Source organism: Salvia miltiorrhiza, chromosome 1 (assembly GCF_028751815.1).
Source record: "Salvia miltiorrhiza cultivar Shanhuang (shh) chromosome 1, IMPLAD_Smil_shh, whole genome shotgun sequence".
Classification (NCBI taxonomy): domain Eukaryota; kingdom Viridiplantae; phylum Streptophyta; class Magnoliopsida; order Lamiales; family Lamiaceae; genus Salvia; species Salvia miltiorrhiza.
Window position 1 is genome coordinate 52,604,747 of NC_080387.1, and position 24,321 is coordinate 52,629,067.

At 38.7% G+C, this 24,321-nt stretch overlaps 1 protein-coding gene across 1 annotated transcript; it reads right to left on the minus strand.

Annotated features, from left to right (window-relative positions):
* Positions 1-1,670: 1,670 nt before the first annotated feature.
* LOC130992323 (trihelix transcription factor DF1-like) lies at positions 1,671-4,698 on the minus strand. The gene is made up of 2 exons (XM_057916915.1): positions 4,158-4,698; positions 1,671-3,611 (listed from the first exon to the last, which is right to left on the minus strand). The coding sequence occupies exons 1-2, from the start codon at positions 4,427-4,429 to the stop codon at positions 2,135-2,137; spliced, it is 1,749 nt and encodes a 582-aa protein (XP_057772898.1). The 5' UTR covers positions 4,430-4,698; the 3' UTR covers positions 1,671-2,134.
* Between the last annotated feature and the right edge of the window lie 19,623 nt (positions 4,699-24,321).

A 24,321-nucleotide genomic window follows, 5' to 3' on the forward strand; every position in this document is an offset into this window, starting at 1 on the left:
AATGACGTGTCACCTATGTGGCATTATTTTGCTGAGTCATTTAAGTAAGATTGCTGAGTCACTTAAATGAAACGAAAACGTCGTCGTTTTCCTATCCAATTAATTAACTTGTCGAACACCCTCTCCACGCCCAGCCACCTCCCTCCTCCTCTGGCAGCCTACTGCCTCCGTCTCCCTCCGCCGCCGAAGACCGCCAACCGCCAGCAAAGCTCCCATCCATCTAGCTCTCTCACTCACATACAAACCACCCTCTTCTCTTTTCTCTCCTCCATCTGGCGCTGTCTCTCTCCCTCTAGCGTTGCACTACCGTCGCCGCCGGACTGCACCACCGGTTGCCGCCTTCTCTCCGCACACCCCGGTCAGCCGAGTCGCCGTCAACCGCTGCCGACGCCGCACAAGCTCGCGCCCTAGCTGCTGCCCGACGCGCAGCCGAACTCTAGCCGCTCGCAGCTCCCTCTCGTTCCTCATTCGAAGCTTCAAGGTATTGAAGCTTGGAGTCCATGGCTGCACATAACTCAGCCCTCGTGGCTGAAATTCCGCCGGGATGATGACGAGAAAGACATGGATTTGGCTGAAGAAGAAGAACCCAAGAAGAATAACCCTAATTAGAGTAACAAATCAATTTTCCCCTAATTTTCTATGTTGGATTACATTTAAATCCCTAAAAAAGGATAAAACGACGACGTTTCACGGTATTAACTAAAACTACGTCGCTTGCTACGCCGAAATTTAATCCTACATGGATTTCCGGGATCCATGTCAGCGTTACTTAAACCGCCGGTCAATTTTAAGGGAGAAACGCGAACGGAATTTAAGTTCAAGGATCGCGAAATTTAAAAGTCAGGGGAAATATGCGAAAACGGGGAAAGTATGGGGATTTTGACGCTATTTGCCCTATATATATATATATATATATATATAATTATTTGTGTGAAATGGGAAATCATAAGAATAAACTGAGTTTATTAATTTCTCCACAACGAGTACAATTCACAACACCCTTGAAATATTTCTTAGTTTTTTTTTTCTTTACAGGATCAATTGAAGTTAATTAGCTGTAATTTAGATAATACTAATAATTAATCCAATTGTTTTGATTTTCATTACCATAACAATAGTGTGAATAGCCAAATATTGATTAGCTTTGTTCTCTTCATTAATCAATAAATAAATCACATATATATAATGTTAAGGGGCTTTGATATCCCTCTCTTCACTTGTTCATATATCTCTTTGTATATAAATTTTAAGTATATATCTACAGAACTATTTTACATAGTATAATACTTATATAAAGGGTCTAATATAAATACGACAAAGAAAATAATTCTTTTTCCTAGCTCAACACATGGCAATACCACTCTGAATATCATTCACATCCTCTCTCATAAATTAATTAATATTCAATCTTTCATTTACACTAATATAAATTAATATAAATAAATACTATACTACATATATACACGGTAATAATTATTAACATACCTGTGTCATGTATTAGTACAACACAAAAAGATAGACATAATTTACGTATTAAACTTGATTTGAAACAAGTTGCTTAGAATTAGGGTTTATGTCTTGTCAAGTCAATTTTTCTGTTATCCCCACAAGCTTAACATGATGAAGCAAAAAAGATATTTCCAAGCCGAAAACAAAAATTGTGTCTAAAGTTGAAAATTAAAAAGGTAACCAACATTATCAAAATCAATAATCTTTGACATTTACACTCCATGAACAAAAAATAAAACCCCAAGAAAGAAGAAAAGTAAAAGAAATACAAATTTTAAATACTGTCCCCCCTTATTATTCCATATCCAGATTTCACCAATTTCCTATTCACCCGATCCTCTATTTATTAATTTTCAAAATAATAAATAAATCGTAAAGAAAAACATTTTTAAAACAAAAAAAACTAAATTTATATAATAATCTTACAAAAACATCCACCGCCGCCGCCGCCGCCGCCGCCACCTCTGCCGCGCCGCCCCATGTGAATGAATCGTTTTTCACCGTTTTTCCGACCCCTCCTCGACGCCCCCGCCTCTGACATCTCGCCCCCACCATTTCTTGCCTCCATTTTAAACACACCTCCGCCTACTCTTTTCTGAGTTTTCTCTCTCTTCCTTCTCTCAGCTCACTCCGCCGCGGAAGACGGCAGCTTGTTGGCGACCATCTCGTACCCCCCTCCCTCGTCTTCATCGTCATCGTCGTCTTCGTCATCGTTGTTCTCGCTCTCGTTTTCGGGCAATGCCGGATTCCGCTGAGGCGGCAGCGGCCACTGCTGCTCGGGCCGGGCCATGATGGGCTCCGCGTATAACGGAGCGGCGTCATTTTTGGCCCGCTCTCGGTATATCGCGTCGAGCTGGTGGAAATACGGGCACGTTTTGGAATCCTCGGGCCGCTTCTTGCTGCTCTCCTTCACCTTCTTGAAGTATTTGTTGATGTTTTCCCATTTCTCTTTGCACCTCTTCGAGCTCCGATTATACCCCATCTTCCCCATCGCGCCGGAGATCTCCTCCCACAGCGGGCCCTTCGGCCCGTTCTCCTGATACTTGAGATCCAGACTCGTCCTCAAATTGATCAGCGCCTGCACCTCCGCCTTCGGCCACCGCGACGAACTCGCCGACGTCATCGAATTATCCCCGCCCCCGTTATCAATTTTTGCCGCCTCCGTGCCTTTTGACGGAGGTGTCACCGGCACCGTCGCGGGAAGTTGCAGTGGCGGCGGAGGCGGCGGCTGAATTTGCGGCGGCGGCGGAGGTGGATTTGGATTTGGATTTTGATTTTTGGGCTGTGGTGGCGGTGGCGGTGGCGGTTGCGGCTGCGGCTGCATTGCCGCTAGGGATTGAGGTATGTTAGTGGTGGTGATTGGGATTGGGATTTGGAGGTTGTTTTGGTCGGTGACCTTCTGCAGAAACGCGATCACCGCCGCGTCCTTGGCGGCGGCGATCGACCTCTCCTGGACTAGGAACTCGTGCTCGCGGCTCATCCGCGCCATCTCCTGCAGCCGCCACGCCTCCTCCCGCGCCACGCGATCGCGCTCTCGCCGCTCGAGCGCGTCGAGGAACTTCTTCTGCAAATCCTCCTGCTTGTGAATCACATCCTTCATTAACCTCTGGAAGAAATCCTTCCATTTCCGCTTCTTCCCTCTCCGCCGATGTATATCCTCGTCGGAGGAGGTGGACGAGCTCGACGTCGAATCCGAGCGCAATCCCGCGGGATTAAACTGCGGCGGCGGCGCCTGCGGTGGCGGGGATTGAAAAGGAGAGGAATTGTTGATGGGATTAATATTGGGGGTTTGGATTGGGGGCAGCACGCTCAAAGGCGTAGGGCTAGTTGATGAAACAGTAGTTGTAATATGTGATGGCATTGGGGCGCTCGCCGGCATTGGCTGCGCGGTGATTGAGGGAGGGAGAGGGCGCGGCGGCGGAGGGGTGAAGGGAGGCGGCGGAGCGTTCTCCAACGCCTCCAGCTGATCGAAGAATCGATATGTTTTGCCGTCGGATTTCGAGGCGCGGCCGTCTTTTGTCCGCTTGTGGTACTTGTACACGTTCTCGAATTTCTCTTTGCATTTCTTGGCGCTTCGTTGAAATCCAAGCTCCGCCATTTTCCTGATAATAACAGTCGGCAAATTTAATTAAAAATTAAATAAAATCGATCGAATACCTTCTCCAATAATTTACTCGTTGGACTTGAATTCTTCAATAAGGATAAACTGCTAGGATTCAACAACTAGCCGCAGCCATCTAAACCAACAATAATGATAAAAACAAAGCTGATTACAATATTCAAATCGGGAAGGCATTTTGGAAAAACTTGAAGCAAAAGGAACTGATTTGAATGAGCTGGAAAAAGGTTGATTTAGATCAGACGATGGTGATCGAGATTAGTGAGGTGAAGAAGATGATGATCGGAAATGAAGATTGATTGATTACTCTTGCAGACTTCAATTTTTGCTATAATTAGCAAAGAAGAGAGTGACAAAAGCAAGCCAAAACTGAAAGCCATGAAAGCTGCTGTAATTCACCAAAAAAGCAATAATTCAGCTGAATTGCGATCCAGAAACGCCATTTTCACATGAAATTCAAGCTCTTTTGATTTTTTTTTTTAAATAAATAAATGAACAAGTAGAAGAAATGAAATGATTGATTCATTACCTGGAAATTTCTTCCCATAACGGACCTTTAAGGCTTGAATCCCTAAAAGCAGCATCCATATCTGAGCGAATTCTGAGCAAAGCCAAAGTCTCCTGCCTCGGCCACCGGTTTCCGCCGCCGCCGCCGCCAATCTCCTCCGGGGGGACGGAGCTGGATGCGCCGCCGACCTCGCTGCTGCCTCCGCTCGCGCCGCCGCTCTCGTGTCCCTCTGCGGGGGCCGCGGCCGCGCCGTCTCCGGAGCTCCCCATGAGGCCTGAGACGCCAAGCATCATGTAACACACAAGTCTCTTTCCGAATTAAGGCAAATTACCAGAAAAATATTAAAATTTATATTTGCAAAGGGACGGGTGAAATTTTTGTGGGGGGTTTTATGAAAGGATTTTGAAGGTGGGGTGAAATATATTTAATTTATTTCCGGTGGGGATCTGCCTGTCAATCTCACACTTCTGAAAAATATATATATATATATATGTATACAAATAAATAAATACTCGTTTTTTCAAGTGAATTATTTTTTATTTATTTGCCTTTTGAGCTGAGGAATCTTTAGCATATTTTTCTCGCCCGCTCTCTGTGGTAAAGAGGAAAAACCATTCTTTTTCCAAAAGGGTCACTAATTCCCATCAAACTCAGTTACAAGTAAAAAATATCTCTACATGCAGACACAAACTAGGTTTTTATATACATACATATATATATATATAAGCCTAATAGCGTGAGAATCATTTTTAGCTCTCTACAATCGATCATAAATATCTACAATGAATATAATTTTTTTTATTATAATTAATATCACGAAAATACAGTATCTTCACATTTTCACGAAAAATGTAATTTTTAGGCGAACTAAGGCCTAGGAGTATATACTCGATAAATAAATGTATATATACGTTTATACACAAGGTAAGGTGGGGTGGGGTGGGGTGGGGTGGGGGTGGGGGGTGTTTTGAAGAAGCAAAGGCTCCAGATACCGACGATGGTGATAATAAGTTGGTTTTTGTCTGTCCAGCTAAATATAGTTAAAAGCCGGCCCATGTAGGTCATCTTTGCTTTTTGGGGCGTTTTGGATTTCAGTGGCTGTTTTTGCTTACACTTGTGGCCATTTTTTGGATTCAAATGACCGAATTGCCCCTCACATGTTAACCCCCTTTGACCTTTTTTAATCATGGAGGGATTTCTTTTCATCTCTTATTCTTTGATTTTTATTGTAAGGAAAAAAGGAGATGTATATCATGTATCTCACCTTATCATTGGTAAGGGGATAATTGGGGCTACTTTTGATTTGACTAAAATACCCTTGTGTGAAAAGGCAAAAAGATACTAGGAGTAATCACATGTTAAATACTTAACTAGGAAGTAATTAATTCCCCATCTTGTAATAAATTTTCTACGATCTGCTTTTAATTTTCTCGTATTGAATTGAGTGACTAGCTATTATTTATATGTATTGATGAAATGTAGTTATTCTAGTTGTGATTAGAATCGTATTGTTATTCTGATCGGGAACGTAAAAAAAAAAAAAGAAAAAAAAAGATGATTTTTGTTTTGAGGAAATGTAATTCAGAAAGTAATTGTTATTGCGATGTGGAGCGGGAAACTATGTGTATGGTAATTGAATTGCCACGTCCAATGGGGGGAGGCCGACATTTGATGTGGGCTATTGCAATTTGACAAACTTTGTTATCAAACTATTTTCATAATTATCCAAGTAATTAACAAAGAAAAAGAATCTCCCTCTCTCTCACATACACACGTATTTTTTATTCTTATTTTTATTTTTGGTTGGGCTGGCATTGGAATGGTATGATAAGGTCATTTTTTAATGTGGGATCCATGGTTGAATTAAAACTTGTTAGATGAAGGTCATAATATTAGGCAAAGTCATTTATTGAGTACAAGTAAATTGTGGCCAATCTTGTTAGGTTTCAACCTACCCTAATAAATGGAACGGGGTTTCAACGTCCATCATTTTATGTATCTATTGATCATTTAATTTCGATTAGTAAACAAAATAAAATAAAAATAAAAATGGGATTATGATCAAATATACAAATTTTGTTTAAGGTAAAATTAGAATTGTTTATACATACGTGTGTTTGCTTTCAAGTATAAAGAATAGATAAGTTTCATTTACCATTTTATACTCTGTTTGTTTGACGTAATAAAAAAGTTCAGGCATGTGGTATAAAATTTCGGCAATACCTTTTCCTTTAAACAATGTATAAGTTTATACCTAAGAGAAGCTGTTATAATTCCGTATAATCTTGTAAGAAGTTGATACATTTAGTATCATTAAATGGGAGTTTACTTTGCATGACTGATTATATGCATGATTAAGTATTTTTATCCTTAAGAGTATGATTTATTCAATCTCACGGGATAAGAATCAAACAAAACTAATTTGAATGATAAAAATAATAAAGGGCCTTGTGATATCCCAAAGTTTCAATCCATCAAAATAAATAAGGGATGTCTTATTATTTTTATCTATCAGGGTTAATCATCCAAAGTAAACGCCCCCTTAATATGTAAACCAAATAAGATATAAAAAATATGATCCTCACTTTAAGTAATAAATTTATACCTTATTATATTATCCCTCTTTTTATAGGGATAAAGAGCAAACCATTAATCTAGTAACTGCACTGAACTTATGGTCCTGAGTTCGAATCTCATGAAATGTGCAATTTATTTTATAGGCTATGTGCAATTATTTTATAAGTTAAAGCGTAAAAATTCGTAATTTTTAATTAGGATTTTTTTTTTTACAATAACCAAATCTTGACTGTCAAATGTATATAAATGGGAGATTCATTATATTTGATTGAGTTTGGACAAGTTTCGTATGCCAATTTTATGATAATAAAATGTATTACGTTGCGTATATGATCGATAAGGATTTTTCACAAAAAAGTGTACAATTAATTTTTACGAGAATTATCCTATGATGCCTTTCTGTTTACAAATATTTCCCAATTGATTTTAGTTGAGCTTTCAATGATTCTTACAAGTATTTGTTTTTCTTTTCCGGGTTTTTACTTATGAAATTGCAAAAAAAAAGCTTCTTGACTTAATGTCATACAAATATATACTTCGGAATTCTTTTTTTTTTTTTTGTTAAATCCTTATTAAATGCGAATACGAGAAGTAAAATGACGTAACATATGAGGTAAATATGAGATGACAGTCATTGCAATGAGAGCAGAATATTGTCGTTGTAATATTCTGTGCGCGTGTATATCTATTCAAAAAATTAGTTAAAATACCATAGATTATTTGCATGTATTTTAATTGCTTACATGATAGCCTACTTATGAGGGGGGACTACATGGTGTAAAAATGCTGCATTGGGGTTACATGATAGCATTAGTTTTGATTTTTCTATTTTTCATTTAAGTTTAATTTCATAAATTTAAATTACACAATTTACTTCAAATTTAAATTGCATTAATTTTGAAATCCTAAAAATTACATAAAATTTAATAAAATAAAAACAAATCATACAAATAACTATTCTGGCCCTAGAGGTCCGAAACGTGCCCAAACATGCTCCATCAAATCATATTGGAGCGCGGCGTGCAACTACCTATCTCGGAGAAGGGCATCTCTTTGGACATATTCCTCGAATGAAACTGGGGTTGCTCGACCACTCTCCGTCGAGTCACTGCTAGACGCCCCATGTCCCGCGTCGTCATCTCTCCAATTGGTTGCTCCTTCACCTTCGTGCTCCACAATCATGTTGTGGAGAATGATGCAACACAGCATGATGTCCCGGAGGTGCTCCAAGTACCAATTCCGCGCGGGACTGCGAATGATTCCCCACCGTTAGGGCTGTAAACGAGCCGAGCCGAGCCGAATACAAGCAGGCTCGAGCTCGGCTCGTTTAAATATTCGGGTGTTCGAGCTCGGCTCGAGCTCGATTCAAGCTTTTATCTTGTTGATCGAGCTCGGCTCGTAATCCACTTACCAAGCTCGAGCTCGGTTCGAACCCTGCTCGGGTGATGCTCGATAATGTCGAATTCGAGCTTGAGTTCGAGCTCGGCTCGTTAGATGTTTGTATATGTGATATTCGAGCTCGAATTCCTTATAAATTTGGGAAAAGCTTCTAAATTAATGTTACTCGAGCTCGAGTTCGATTAGTTTAAGGCTCGTACAATAGCTCGATTGAAGGCTCGACTGAAGGTTCGTGAACAGGCTCGCAAACATGTTCACAAACAATTGAGTCCGAACATGTTCGTGAGCTCAACGAGCCGAGTACTATCAGGCTCGAGCTCGGCTCGATAAAAATTTCGAGCTCGAAATCAGGCTCGAGCTCGGCTCGTTTACTATCGAATCGAGCTCCGAACGAGCTTTTTTCGAGCCGAATCTCGAATAGCTTGCGAGTAGCTCTGTTCATTTACAGCCCTACCCACCGTGCTTGAAGGAATCCAAATGCACGTTCGACATCCTTTCGTGCCGATTCTTGCATCTTCTTGAACCTCGCCTCCTTCTGATTTGTCGCCATCGGTGGACTCTTGACGAAGCAACGCCACTCCGGATATATGCCGTCGCACAAGTAGTATCCCATTTGGTAGTAGCGATAGTTCGCCTAAAAGAGCACAGGCGGGGCAGTTCCATCCAACACGTCGGCGAAGAGAGGCGATTGGTTGAGAACGTTGATGTCGTTGTTCGAACCAGCGACACCGAAAAAGGCATGCCAAATCCACAGATCGTGGGATGCAACGGCCTCTAAGATCAAGGTTGGCTCCATTTGATCACCGCGTGTATATGCGTCGTGCCACGCCTTAGGGCAATTCTTCCACCCCCAATGCATACAATCAAGACTCCCGAGTATCCCGGGAAATCCGTGTCGCGCCTCGTGCATCTGGATAAGGCGTGTGAAGTCCTTCGGCGTTGGACGGCGCAGATAATGGGCTCCAAAAGCCCGGATGACCGCCTTGCAGAACTTCTTGAGGCATACACGCCCGGTGGAGTCGGCGACTTTGAGATACTCGTCAAAAGTATCCGCACTGACGCCGGTGGCTAACTGGCGGATAGCCGACGTGCATTTCTGCAACGGGAAAAGAGAGTCCCGACCTATTGCATCAGTGGTCATCTGGAAGTAAGTATCTTCACCTTGAACAGCCTCCACGATGCGCAAGAACAGCTCCTTCTGCATTCGAAAATGCCGTCGGAAAAATGTAGGTCCGTACGTCGGATTGTCGTTGAAGTAGTCTTGCATAAGACGTAGATGGGCTTCCTCTCTATCACGGTGGACGTAAGACCGGGGATGTTTCACACGTCCCGCCTCCGGCGCCGGCTGGGCAAAGATGTGAGCAAGCAGTTGTTTCTGCAACTCTATCTCCTCCATGATTGCATGAGCTACACCGTCGGATGAATCAGACGAAGAACCGTGGTCGGATTCCGCCCTTGTCGAAAGAAAGAAGATGAAAACGCTTGAAGGAGGAAGAAGAATGAATGAAAGTGAAAGAAGAAGGAGAATTGTGGAGTGAAAGTGAGGAAGAAGAAGGAGGAAGATGGATTTATAAAGAGAAGAAAAAAAAATCAAACGGTCAAATTTGGCACGAAAACCGAGGAGTCAAAGCTGCCAATTTCATTCAAAATTCAAATTTTTTTTTATATTTACACGCGCCTATTTTCAACCGTTTAAAGGGCTACACGATAGAACGTGTAGCCCTCGTGTAAGCTCGGCCCACATCGCTTACACGATAGCAGACTTACATGAGTAAGCTGCTATCGTGTAGGCGTTGCCAATGCTCTAAAATGCATTATATTGTTAGCAAAATTCCAAAAGAGATAATCATACGTCAATATTTTATTAAAATTATTTAACTTTCGTTAGTTTTTTTTTTCAGTAAACAACCTTAAATTGAAATCAGTTCAAATCCTCCAGTACAACTTCCTTCAGCCAAGAAGGGAAGTCTTTAAACCACCAAGTGGCTTGAGTCATCGATCTAGCAAACTGTGCTAATCTATGCGCTGCACAATTGGCGGATCGCTGCACATGAAACACTCCTCTCAGCAAAGGTCCTCTCGCCGCTTGGAGAATATCGCAAATATCATCTGGGAGGAATTTCCTATCTTCTTCAGGTTTCGCCATTGTTCTAGCCGCCAATAACAAATCCGTAAAGAGCTCAATTGTCTCCAGTCCTACCTCCACATTCGTTGTAATGCCATGGACTACTGCCATAATTTCCGCCATCAAAACGTTGGAAGAATGAGAGGTTGGTTTTGCCATCGCAAACAAAATGTGACCAGCATGGTCTCGTGCAATGACCCCCACACCAAAAGCACCTCGCTCAACGTCCATCATGACATCCCCATCCACTCGCACAACACCTCTCCTCGGCGCTTCCCATTTCTTTGCATCAACCTTCACGCCCAACAAGGCCTCCGCCGAGAATGTAGGTTTTGCGGCTTGAAACACCTCCCAAAAGGCTACGCACTCGGCCTCCGTTACCTCCACGTCTTTTTTTTCATTATCATGGGAGGCTCTGCACAAAGCAACCCAAATCTGCCACACCATCAAGACCCACACCTCGTACTCCTCATTATTCAATTCCTGTTGCATCGCCAAAGCTATGCTCAAAAGATCCAGCCCCTTTGCTTCTCGGAGTACCTTCCAAAATCGGGACGCCCGCCAAATGGTTCGCAATTTCGGGCAGAACAGGAGTGCATGTTCAGTAGCAGCCCAGCGATCTCCACACCTTTTGCAAATGCCATCCACTGGTACTTTATGGGCTTTAAGGTTCGCCTCTGTTGGGATCACATTGTTCAGCGCACGCCAAAAGAAAACCTTGACTTTGGGAGGTAGAGATAGGCACCAAACTAATTTGCTCCAAAAAATCGTTTGTCCTTCGCTAGACGACGGGTTCGGTTCAAAAAAACCCTTATCCAGAAGGTACGTGGATTTAATCGAGAAGACGTCTTTGCTGTCATGGAACCATCTGAGATGATCGAGTTGCCCATGCTCTTTAATCGGAGTTCTCAAAATGTCATCCGCTTCATGGGGCCAAAAACTCCTCCTTATCTCTTCCTCGTTCCAGCCTCATGTCGGTGTGATGAGAGCTGCTACATTCCCATCATCTATCGTGCTCTCAGCCCTCCCCACCACCTTGTCGTTGCCCTTTCCATTCGTCCACATATCTTTATAGATGTCAATCTTCGTCCCATCACCCACTGCCCATCGTGAACCTCGAGCAATCAGCCCCCGGCAGCCAGCAATAGATCTCCACACATAGGATGCGTTCGGTCTCACTTTCGCATCCATGAATTCACCATCTCAAAAATAGCGGACTTTGAAAACCTTAGATACCAGAGAGTCCGGCCGTTGCATCATCCTCCATCCTTGTTTAGCAAGCAAAGCATTGTTGAAACATTTGGGGTCTCTAAACCGCAACCCACCCCGTTCTTTAGGCTGACACAAGTAATCCCATTTTTTCCAATGAAGCTTCCTCTTCTCATCCTTGTCCCCCCCACCAAAAACCAGCGCAGAGTTTGTTGATATCATTGAGAATAGCTTCCGCGAGGCGAAAACACTGCATGGCATAGTTTGGAATGGCTTGTATAACAGCTTTAATTAAAACCTCCTTTCATCCCCCAGAAAACTCCTTTTGATTCCACACCGTCAACTTCTTTTGGACTCTCTCTACCAAGTAGTCAAATTGTAAGCGTTTCTGGCGAAGCGAGAAGGCCGGGAGCCCGAGATACTTATGGATACCATCACCTTTCCTGACATGCAGAATAGCCGAAACAGCCTCCTCGTCTAGCACCGTGGTGTTTGGGCTGAAAGAGATAAAAGATTTTTGAAAGTTGATTCAGCGAATAGGTCGACATGGCCTTCACGTAGCTAGGGATGGCAATCGGGTACGACGGGTACGGATAGTGACTATCTATATTCATACCCACGAACTAAATGGATAGTGATTTTTAACCACGAAATTATCCATGAATATCAAATGGTATCCGAACCCGCCACCAGCGAATACCCGTTACCCGTCGGGTATTCGCTAACCCGCTACTCGTCGGGTACCCGCCACCCGCTATCCGTTGAATACCAGCCACCCACTATCCATCGGATACTCGCCAGTCACTATCCGTCGGATACCCGCCACCCACTATCCATTAGATACCCAGGAAATAAAATTTAATTATAAATTTATAACAAATTTAACGGGTATTTCACGGGTGATTGGCGGGTATTTTTGTGGATATTGTTTGCGGGTAAACGGGTTTCGCATGTATGGATAGTAAGTATCCAAACCCATACCCACGAACTAAATGGATTGTGAATTGCAACCACGAAATTATCCGTGGATATTAAATGCCTCTCAAACTCACCCTAATAGGTTCGGGTTTTCGCGGGTATCCATTACCTGCGGATAAATTGCCATCCCTACATGACGTAGCTATATAATTGCAAATTATGCAAATTATCCCAAAATTATACGTGTTTAATTTATTTTAAAATGCCAATATTATGAAGCCGCTATTTGTTGGCCTTGATATATATTCGGATTACCAGAATAATTGCAGGTTATAAATGAACTTAATTGTGATTAATTTGATATTGGGATTGCCCGAATAATTCCTGAGGCTATGCATTAAAATAAATAAATTAAGTACACACGTTTGTTGGGTTCCTACACAATTAATTAGAGTAAATTAAAAGAATGTCAGATAAATCGTAATTAATTATTTGAGTATTTTATATAACGAATTCAAACCCAATACCAACAATAATTTATTATATAGTAATTCAGTATTTATTTAATTTATATTCTCCCGATTCAATCTTCAGGTGCCAGTTTGGCGACAGAATCATATATTTAAGATCAAATTGTGATAATTAATTACACGATTTCAACATTTGATCTCTTTCTTCTTGTTCGTATTCTCAGAGCATAATAGACGTAATGACCTATTCAATATGTAAATTCACTGTGATATATATAAATTCAAAAATATTGAATTTTTCTCTCCATATAGGACTTGAAGATGAGACCATGAATTCATTTCAAAAAGTAATGAATCGATGATATATTCATGATCGAAAGACTGAATATGGTTCTTAGTTTATATTTAAAATTAAATCATATTTAGCCTTTAATTAAGGGGTTATTGCCAGAAAATACATATACTTTATCAATTTTCTGGTTTATATCATGACTTTATAATTTGGCCAGAAAATACATCAATTTTTAATTTAATTGCAATTATAACATGACTTTATAGTCTGGCCAGAAAATACACCAAATTTCAATTTATTCTCAATTATAACATGACCTTATTTAGATTATTTTTCATCATAGATGTATTAATATTTATTGTATTTATATTAATTTTTTATGTATAAAATATTTTTAATTGATTGATTAATTTTTATAAAAATTAAGTTAGATGATTAATTATTTCATAATATATATATATATATGTATATATATGTGTATATATATATGTGTGTATATATATATATGTATGTATTTTTAAGCCATCAATATAATATCTTATTATATATAGAGTGGATTTTTAAAATGGCCACTTTCATATTGTAAAGATAAAAAATGTCCACTAAAATAAAAAACTTAAAAAATGGCCACTGTTACCAAAATACCCTTCACATTAAAAATTAAAAAAATGTCCACTTTACATCACCCCTTTAAAAAATCCCGCAATTCACAACCAGTGTGAATTCACAACCAAATTTTTTTGGTTGTGAATTGAGAATTCACAACCAGTCGAATTCACAACCAGAATTTTTTGTTTGTGAATTCACAACTAGTCGAATTCACAGCCAAAATTTAATTCACAACCAGTCGAATTCACAGCCAAAATTTAATTCACAACCAGTCGAATTCACAACCAAAATTTAATTCACAACTAGAATTTTTTGGTTGTGAATTCACAACAAACGAATTCACAACCAAAATTTAATTCACAACCAGATTTATGTTGGTTGTGAATTCACAATCAGTCGAATTCACAACCTGAATTTAATTCACAACTAGAATTTATTTTGGTTGTGAATTCAAGTAGTTGTGAATTTGAGTTTTTAAAGTTTGAATTCACAATTAAAACTGTAATTTATTTTGGTTGTGAATTCGAGTTTTAGCTGTGAATTCATAGATTTGGTTGTGAATTCAAGAATATTAAGTTGTAAATTCATCGAGCTAGTTGTGAATTCAAGAACATTAAATTGTGAATTCATAGATTTAGTTGTGAATTTAAGAACATTAAAAATAAATACAAAAAAATCACTTTTCAAAGATGCTTACTTATCATATTATCGTTTTAGACATAATTTATATTTCAAAATCATTTATCAATCAAAAAATATAGAAACATGTTTATAAAAAAGAAAAAGAAAAAATAAAATAAAATCTAATTATACTTTCATTTAGACAAATCATCAAACATCTTCCCCTCAAACTCAATGAGTCATCTTTGAGTTGAGCAGCAAAGAAAACACCACAACAGCAATAGCCACGCAACAACTGCAGTAGCAGCATTCGCGGCCGCGGCCTCCCCCACTCCGCCGCCTCCGACGGCGCGACTCTCGCTCCGCCATCACCACCTACTCGCAGAGATCTAAAATAGACTCAGCTAAGAAGCAGAGAGATAGAGAGAAGTGAGTTATTGAATCGGCTTAGAGATGTTGACGTGTCGATAATGAAATAGGTGAACATTTAAGTTTAGATCCTCTATTTTCCTCCCTCCAACTCAAACCCTAACTTTCATGTCTTCTCCAAACAATAAAAAGAAGATAGGGAGGAGGCGGCGCGACGAATTGATGTAGGCGAACGGAGGGGGAGGCTTCCGGAGGAGCGTCGAACCAGGGAGGCGGCGCGTCGGACCGGGGGAGGCGGCGCGGCGGAGTCAAAGGTGCCGAGCCAGAAGCGCGTCTTCTTCCCCGGCGAGTCAGCAGTGGAGGAGCAACGCTGCCGCGTGCGCGGCTCCCTCCGTCTCAGAACAGCAGCGTAGCGGTGGTGGTGGGCGGCAACTGTGGAGCGGCGGCGAGGATGAGAAGGAGAAGGAGAGGAAGAGGAAGAGGGAGAGGGAGAGAGAGAGAGAGAGAAAGTTACGTGAAATAGAGAGAGGAGAGAAAGAGAAATTAGTGGCCATTTTTTTAAATTTTAAAGTAAGGGGTAATTTTGTACTTTTACTTAAAAACTGGTCAATTTTTAATGTTTTTATCTTAGTGGACAATTTTTATCTTTACAATATGAAAGTGGATAGTTTTATATATTAACTCTTATATATATATATATATATATCTACATTTTCAACACACAAATGCATATATATATATATATATATATATACATTTGATTTTAATATTCTATTAATATATTATATATATAATAAGTATTTATTTATTTAAATTGTGAAATTATAAAATATTAGGACCAATTAAAAAAATTACGTACATATATAATAGAAACTATGTTAAAAGTAAATAATATTATATATTATTTACATATAGATGTATATTTATCAAATATATATGTATTTATATATAGTATATTGTGAGATGAAAAGAAAATTAAAAATATTTAATGTATTAAACTTGATATTATTATACTAAATTAATTACAAGGTCATGTTATAATTGAGAATAAATTGAAACTTGGTGTATTTTTTGGCCAAACTATAAAGTCATGTTATAATTGCAATTAAATTGAACATTGATGTATTTTCTGGCCAAATTATAAGGTCATGATATAAATCAGAAAATTGACAAAGTTGATGTATTTTCTGGCAATAACCCCTTTAATTAAAATGACAATAAAGAATCATTTTTAATCGTTTGATCATTAATTATAATCTATGGTTAATGCGTCACCTTAATGGATAAATACATTTATTACTTAGGTTCAAATCCCATGAAAAACGAAAAAAAAAATCATTTTTTATGTATTAAATTTAATAGCGACTGCACTAATTTTATAAAAAAATGTACTCCATCCGTCTCACGAATCTTGAGTCGCTTCTTTTCGGCACATGAATTAAGAAAATACTTTAGTGTGTTAAGTGTGGTAGGTGAAAAAGTAAAAATGTGAATAAAGAGAATTATTTTTGTCATATAAGAAAATATATGACTCAAGATTTGTGGGACGATCGAAAAAGAAAAGTGGCTCAGGATTCGTGGGCAGGAGAGAGTATTCTTTTTACGTTCTAGCGAAAAGTAACTGTCATGTTAGTTAATTATTTTATGCTACCTAATTTATGTTAGCCACGATTAGATTCATTAATGAAAATTTATTGTCAGGTTCTATGTATTTGTTCGGTACATTATGCCTCAAGTCGATCAAGTAGATTAAAATATTTATCATTACAACAAACTAATAATTCTCAAATTCGAGAAGAAACTAGACCATAAAATTACGTATCAAATTTGAATCACACGCGATACATGTTTGTAGTTTTTTAATTCTATATTGATAGTGCATCACATCCAAAGTGTGTGTTTGTGTTTTCTTGTAGTTTTATAATCTAGCAAATTTTGTCACTGACTCTGATAATGAACAAATAAACATTCATCATATACAATAGTTTACTACACATAACTAAATTAATTTAAATTTTCAAAATTAAAAAATCAATCTGTAAAATAAAAGTAAATAAATTCAATAAATAAAAGTTAATCAAATACACTAATCAAGTGGGCCACATCACTTTATCCCTTAATCTAACTCACCTTAATTATCGTGTCTAAATAAAGTGTGTCTTTATTATTGGAACGGAGGGAATAGAGATTAAAAATGTATAATTAGTAGATAAAGTGAATTGGTAAAAAAAATATTTAAATATTATTTTAAAAATAAATATAGATAAAAAATATGTTACTAAAAAATAAATGAGACATTTCATTATAAAAAGTTAGACATTTGTAATGGAAATGAGTACCGAATAATTTGGACAATATACATAAGATTAATTTGGACAGATACATCACACAGATATACAATATTAGAGCACCCGCATCGCGGGTACTCGAGGAGGTCCTCGAGGAGAGGGAGTGCGTCGAGGAGGGCGATGCGGCGTGGAGCTCCTCGAGGACTCCTCGAGTTATCGAGTATCCTCGAATGGGTGGAGGAGATGGCGCGTGCAATGCACGCGCCCAATTAAAAAAAAATTATGAAAAATTCGAAAATTCGAATTTATATACATTCTTTTGACTGCAGCTCCTCGGTCTCCGCACCTTTGACCGACCGTTTGCATTAATTTTTTTTTTTCTCCTTCTTCTCTTCTTTAAAATACCCCACCTTCTTCCTTCTTCTCTTCACACCTCTTCTCCTTCTTCCTTCTTCCTTCTTCTCTTCACACCTCTTCTTCTCCTACAATTTTCTCCGTCATGGATCCACACAACCCTTTCTACGATCCAAATTGGTGCCCTGATCTCTCCTCCGATTATCATCCCGATATGGGAGGAATCAACTTGGAGGAGAGCCCGCCCGAGGAGGAACCGGTGAGTGCTCAGTAGAGTGTCTCCCCACCAAAAAAAGGCGGCCGGAGGAAGGAAAAGGCCACCAAAATGAAGCACGACAAACAAAAAGTTTACCGTCATACTTACCTTCCACAGCATACGGATCTCATCGTCCAAATTTGGGCGGAGGAGACCAACGACTCGATCCGTGGGACGGATCAGAAGGGAGAGTCATATTGGGGCCGGATCCGCGAACGTGTGAACCCCATCCTCGGCGTCGACCTCGGCATCAAGCAACTTCAAGGCCACTGGTCCCGGGTGAGCGCGGATGTGCGTCTCTGGGAAGCTGTTTGGGTGGAGACGCGCAACAATTGGCCGTCCGGTCATTCGGATGATATGATTCGTGAAAAGGCCCAAACCATCTTCAAGGCTCGAAGCCCACAGAGGGCCTCCTTCAATTTCTGGAACGCGTGGAGAGTTCTCCGGAACAATCCCAAGTTCAAGTCGATGTACCTCCTTGGAGACGTGCATGCCTCCAAGAGGACAAAGACTACGGAAGAGGGCGGCTTCACCACCTCGGCGTCGGGCGAGGAGATCTCTTCTGCTCGGCCCATTGGCAACAAGGCGGCGAAGGCGGCGAAGGCGGCGGAGAAAGGGAAAGGGAAGGCAGCAGCGTCGCATACGAGCTCGGATCCTCCACTAGAAATTGTGGAGAGGTTGGATAGGAACGACGCGCAGATGAGGGCATTCACCGCCCAGTACCAGCGGAGGAACGATATCCGGGAGAGGGAGCTCGATATGCAGCTCCTGAACATGGATACGACGAACATGACGGACGCACAACGTGCATTGCACGCGTCCATGATCGCCGACGTGCTCAGGCGTCGTGGTCTATCCTAGGCTTTTAATTATGTGATTTTAATGATGTTTTAGGTTTTTTAAATTTTTATGTATTTTTTTATGTCTTAAATAATTTTAAATTTTATGTTTAATCCAGTATTTGAATATGCAATTTAAATTATGCAATAAAATTTAAATGAAAAACATAAAATCAAAACTAATATTATCAAGTAGGCTATCAAGGAACCCCAATGCAGCACTACCTACTCAATAACACAAACACTATCAAGTAGGCTATCAAGGAGGCTATCAAGGAGGTCCCAATGCGGATGCTCTTAGTCAGTTGTAATAATAACAAATCCAGAGAGAAAATTTTGACAATATTATCTGCAAAGTATATATATACTGGAATCATACGTTCTCGTTCATTTCTCTTATTTAATATCTCTTCTTCAATTTCTTGTCACACATGCAATTTTTTAATTTCAATTTTTATTAATAAAATACCATACATCAGACAAAACTTCTTAACGGTATTGTGCCCGCTCCCAAACCCACTTTCAAATTAATTATTTTCATTAGTTTGCATACCTAATGTATGTATGTGATATATATAAGAGTATTCCAATTAGATTTTCTTTACCCGGTAAGATCTTAGATGGATTTATAAGTATTGATATTTATTTGGAGGAAGAAATTTTTTATCTGGATTCGAATCTTGGAGGGAGTGAAAATTTTACTAATTTTTTGAATATCGTTATTCAACATTAATTATGTACTATCTTATTCAACAATATGTACATTGCCTTATTGATTAGTTTCACGATTTCACAAAAATAGCAATCTCATTGCGAAACTTGAAATCGCTGAACAATCAATAATTTTGATGAACAAACATTTTGGTTTGCAGTTCGAATTCTGAAGTGGCGAGATTTTTAACATATTAAATAAAATATGTCTATTCATCAAAATTATTGATTTGTTCATTAAAATTATTGATCTATTCAATGTTTCGTAAATTCGCAAAATATATATAGAAATGAATAAATTCAGAATAAATATATATCGTAGGATCAATCAATATAAATGACCGATATTTTTTCTCAATTCTCTAAATATTTGTATTTCTCTACGGATTTTTTTTCTTGTATATATTACATAGGTTCGAATCATGGATGGAGCGAAAATTTGATTAATTTTTTGAATTTCGTTATTCAACACTATAAACTGGTTTATTCATTATTATCACTTCTATGTGCTATCAATGGGTTTCTTTATGTTTTTCTTTTTCTTCTTTTATTTCAATAAATTTTTAATTCAACAACCCACTTCTCACGAAAAATAACAATCTCACTAATATATGATTATGTTCTAGTGAGATTGTTATTTTTCGTGGGATCGTGAGACTAATGAATAAAGCAATATATAGTGTTGAATATGGCAGTATGTATTGTGTTGAATAAAGATATTCAAAAATTAGTAAAATTTTCGCTCCCTCCATGATTCGAACCAAAGTGAAAAAAATTTCCCTCCAAATAAATATCAGTCTTATGATACATTAAATCAACAATTACAAATCAATCTCACCACATATAGGTGATCTCATTGGAAACTTCCTCTATATATATAGGGGTTAGCTAAAACAAAAACACCTTTTAAAATAGGGAAAATGTGCAGATAGGCTCTCCTAGGTGTAGCCCTTATAGCGTATACATCCCCTTTCTCACTGTGTGTGCAACTAAACCCCCAAACTTAAGAAAAATGGATCAAATACGCCCCTCACCCTAAACGGCGTCTTCTCACTGTTAGTCATCCTTTTTTTTTATTTACTGTGGGGCCCACCATGTTCTACCTGATCTCCATCGAATGAAGCACGGTCTCTTCTTTCAACAGATGGTCTGTGCAATCCAGATTTGCCCGCACTCAGAATTCAATATCCAAAGCAATTGCTTCTATGGAGCTCAATCACCCACCAATGCAGTAATCCCACCCAGTCCGGCAGCTGGCGGCGGTCGGCGTCATCGTTGTTTTGACAGCCAGAAATGAGAAACCGGCCATCGAAGCCGTCAACCTGCTGCACCAATCGGGTCTCTCCAATGTACTATTCCATCAGCTTGACATACACTCCCTCGCCCAATTCATCCAAACGCGATTCCAACGCCTCGATATTTTGGTAACAAATCACTCAATTTTATTGCGTTGCTTTCATGGATGAGTAGGACTTGTTGAATAAATCCTAACTAGTAGCTACTTTGGTACAAACCCAAGTACTCCCCTAGTAAAAAATTGGGCGTAGCCCTGAACCACGATTTGAGAGGTGAACTCAAGTTGCAGGGCCTCCACGTACGCCTTCTGCCGCACCGTCCATTGGCTGGATCCGAAGGGGTCTTTCCACCCCATATAATCCCAGATGTCTACGTGGTACCCCAACAGTATCAACGGCGCATCCACTGCAAAATCCCCCCTCCCCAGCCGCGAGAACAGCAGCTCCGCCTCCGGCGAGCTCGCGCACCCCTGCTACGACAACAGCTCAACCACCACTGGCCCGTCCCCACGCTGCTCCTCCGTCGTCATGTCCGCCGTAACCTTCTCGGTCTCGCGCTGGTGATCGGATTGCCGCCTGAAACAGCTCAAGAGACAGGGCGCCATTATGTCTATTGTCGTCCCCACAATAAATTAAAAACTAACATGGGCCCCACAATAAATTAAAAAAAATGGGTTGACTGACGGTAAAAGACGCCGTTTAGGGTGAGGGGCGTATTTGATCCCTTTTTCTTGAGTTCGGGGGTTTAGTTGCACACACAGTGAGATAGGAGAGGTATACGCTATAAGGGCTACACCTAGGAGGGCCTATCTGCACCTTTTCCCTTTAAAATATAATATAGAAACTATTTTCAGCCCTTAAATCATCAAGATATACGGTTGATTCATCACCTTGTTGGATGAATTCATGGTCTTGAGTTCAAATCTCATAGACAGAAAAAAAAAAATTTATTTTTCGCAATTCAATTCATACATTTGCACAGAGAATTCATATATGTTTTACATAAAATTTCTATATTATAAGTAATTTGTATTTGTGTTAATGGGCAAAAATGGCCTATCCCTTATGTGTTTTTTGAAAAATGCCCTCTCTTATCATAGAAAGCATTATATGCCCTAAATATGTGAAGTGCCTAATTTACCCTTTGATGTTGATGGGTTTGCTTGGTTTTTTGTGAAAGTCTTACACATTTGACCGATTTGACAGCCATCGGTCATAAAAGTCAACGATTTGACAGCTATCGGTCAAGAGTATATGTGTCCGGCTGGTGGCTAGATCATGTGTCCGGCCGGGCGGACACATGTTTTCACCGGCCGGACACTTGATTTTATCGGTCGGACACATGTCTGACCGATAAAATCATGTGTCCGACCGGCTAGATCATGTGTCCGCCCGGCCGGACACATGTTTTCACCGGCCGGACACATGATCTAGCCGGTCGGACACATAATTTTATCGGTCAGACATGTGTCCGACCGATAATATCAAGTGTCCGGCCGGTGAAAACATGTGTCCGCCCGGTCGGACACATGATCTAGCCACCGGCTGGACACATATACTCTTGACCGATAGCTGTCAAATCGTTGACTTTTATGACCGATGGCTGTCAAATCGGTCAAATGTGTAAGACTTTCACATAAAACCAAGCAAACCCATCAAATCAAGGGGTACTTAAAGAATAGGGCATGAAATGCTTTGTATAATAAGAGAGGGCATTTTTACAAAAAAAGATAAGGAAGTGGGCATTTTAAATTTAACTCTTTGTATTTTATATGTTAAGAATTGTTTATACTATAACCTTTCATATATATATATATATATATATATATATATATATATACATACAGGGTGTGGTTCTAGAGAGAACTACATTATATGTGAGAACGTGAGAACCATCAAATCTAATGCATTCACTGTTAAAATTAATACACTCAAAAAAATAAAAAAAATTGCTCCCTTCAGGATTCGAACCCAGGATCTGCATTCATCCAACAAGATGATACATCCACCGTAGATCTTGATGATCGAATGGCTGAAAATGGTTCTCCGTTCTTTTTTTATTTATGGTTCTTTCTTGAACCTCTCCCTATACATACATACATATATATATATATATATATATATATATATATTTGGAGATGTTCAAGTAAGAACGAGTAAAAAATAAAGATGGAGAATAATTTTTAACTCTTCTATCATTAAGATCTACAGTAGATGCATCATCTTTGTTGATGAATGCAACACCTAGGTTCAAATTATGAATGGAACAATTTTTTTTAGTATAATAAATTTAATAGTAAATTTATTATTTTTTTCACAATGAATACATTAATTTTAATGTTTCTCACAAAAATTACACTATATACGCGCGTGTGTGTGTGTGTGATATATATGTATTATATATGTGGTGTGTGTGTGAGAGCTAGGTAGCATTTCACCGCCGAAACTGAAATAATAAAAAAATAGAAAAGGATTGCATGTGATTATGATTTAAAATAATTTGATAACTAACTAACAAATTGTCTGAGGGATAATTTTTAAAGTATTTAAAAATGGGTAAATATCATGAAAACTCCTAAAGTATACCCGTTTTATCAAGAATACCCTGAAATTTTCAAAATGTTCTCTAAACCTTTAAACTATCAGGTTTTTATCAAATATATCCCGTATTTATTTTTCGATCACCAAAAAGTGATGTGGCTCGCTGGATGGCACAATATAATTTATATTCTATTTTTTAAAAATACAATGGCAAAAACAACGTCGTTTCATGCCATATCATTAAAAAAATCCAATCTGAAATTTAAAATTCACTCCTATCGTGTTTGAAATTCACGCTAATAACCTAGAATTAGGGATAAACACGATAGAATATGGTACGAAACGAAGTCGTTTTTTCCATTTCATTTTAAAAGAATAGAATATAAATTACATTGTGGCATCCGACGAGCCACATCATGTTTCTGGTAACCGAAAAATAGATAAAGGATATATTTGATAAAAACCTGATAGTTTGAGGGTTTAGAAAACATTTCCAATAGTTTTGATAAAGTGGAGATAGTTCAGGGATTTTCATTCTATATTAGTATATTTTAAGAGTATACTACCATAGAAATGGACCAGTCCCGAAAATAATGCAGGAAAAAGTGGACCCCATTCAATCAATAAGTCATAAATGCCGAAATCAACAATCCTTTTAAACATACTTATATTTATAAAACCAAATTCTTACGTGTACAACTTCGATAAGGCATAGTAAGTTAGTAACTTATTTGTTATTGCTTCTCGAAAAAAAACTTATTTGTTATTGCAAATTGTCTATTGTATAAATTTTTCGTCATGCATAATTATTGTTAGTGACTATATTCGGCATGAATGTACTCGAAGCAACATTTACATCTATATATGCTTTATTTAATATACATATATAAATACATTCTTGATAATTATATCTCCCATTCATACACACTTGTGTTGCTAGGTTATTATGTTTAATGAATCTAGCTCCATTAATTTTTTAACATTAGATTTAGAATTAACTATCACATACTATAATTCATTTATAAATCACGTAACATAATACATACACACAAACACAATATTCAATGTAGTAAAAAAGAATGAAAAATCTTTTGTATTCAATTTTCATGAAAGACCTTCCCGACTATCATCCTATTTCTCGTTCTTAATATAATGTGATCTGAATTTCAAAAATGAAATAAATCGTGAAATCTCTAGGAAGGGTAAAATGGTCAAAGCGTAGTAAAAGAAAAATATGAGGGGAGGGCAAATTAGTAAAATGAGGAAGAGAATGAGGGATGGAGAAGTAAGGTTAGGTAAACATCAAAGGCACA

What these genes read in the sequence shown, in the direction of transcription:
- LOC130992323 (XM_057916915.1), bottom strand. Translation starts at nt 4,429, where the DNA reads ATGATGCTTGGCGTCTCAGGCCTCATGGGGAGCTCCGGAGACGGCGCG. An exon ending in TTATGGGAAGAAATTTCCAG is followed by an intron (nt 3,612 to 4,157) that starts GTAATGAATCAA and finishes TGTTATTATCAG; the next exon opens with GAAAATGGCGGAGCTTGGAT.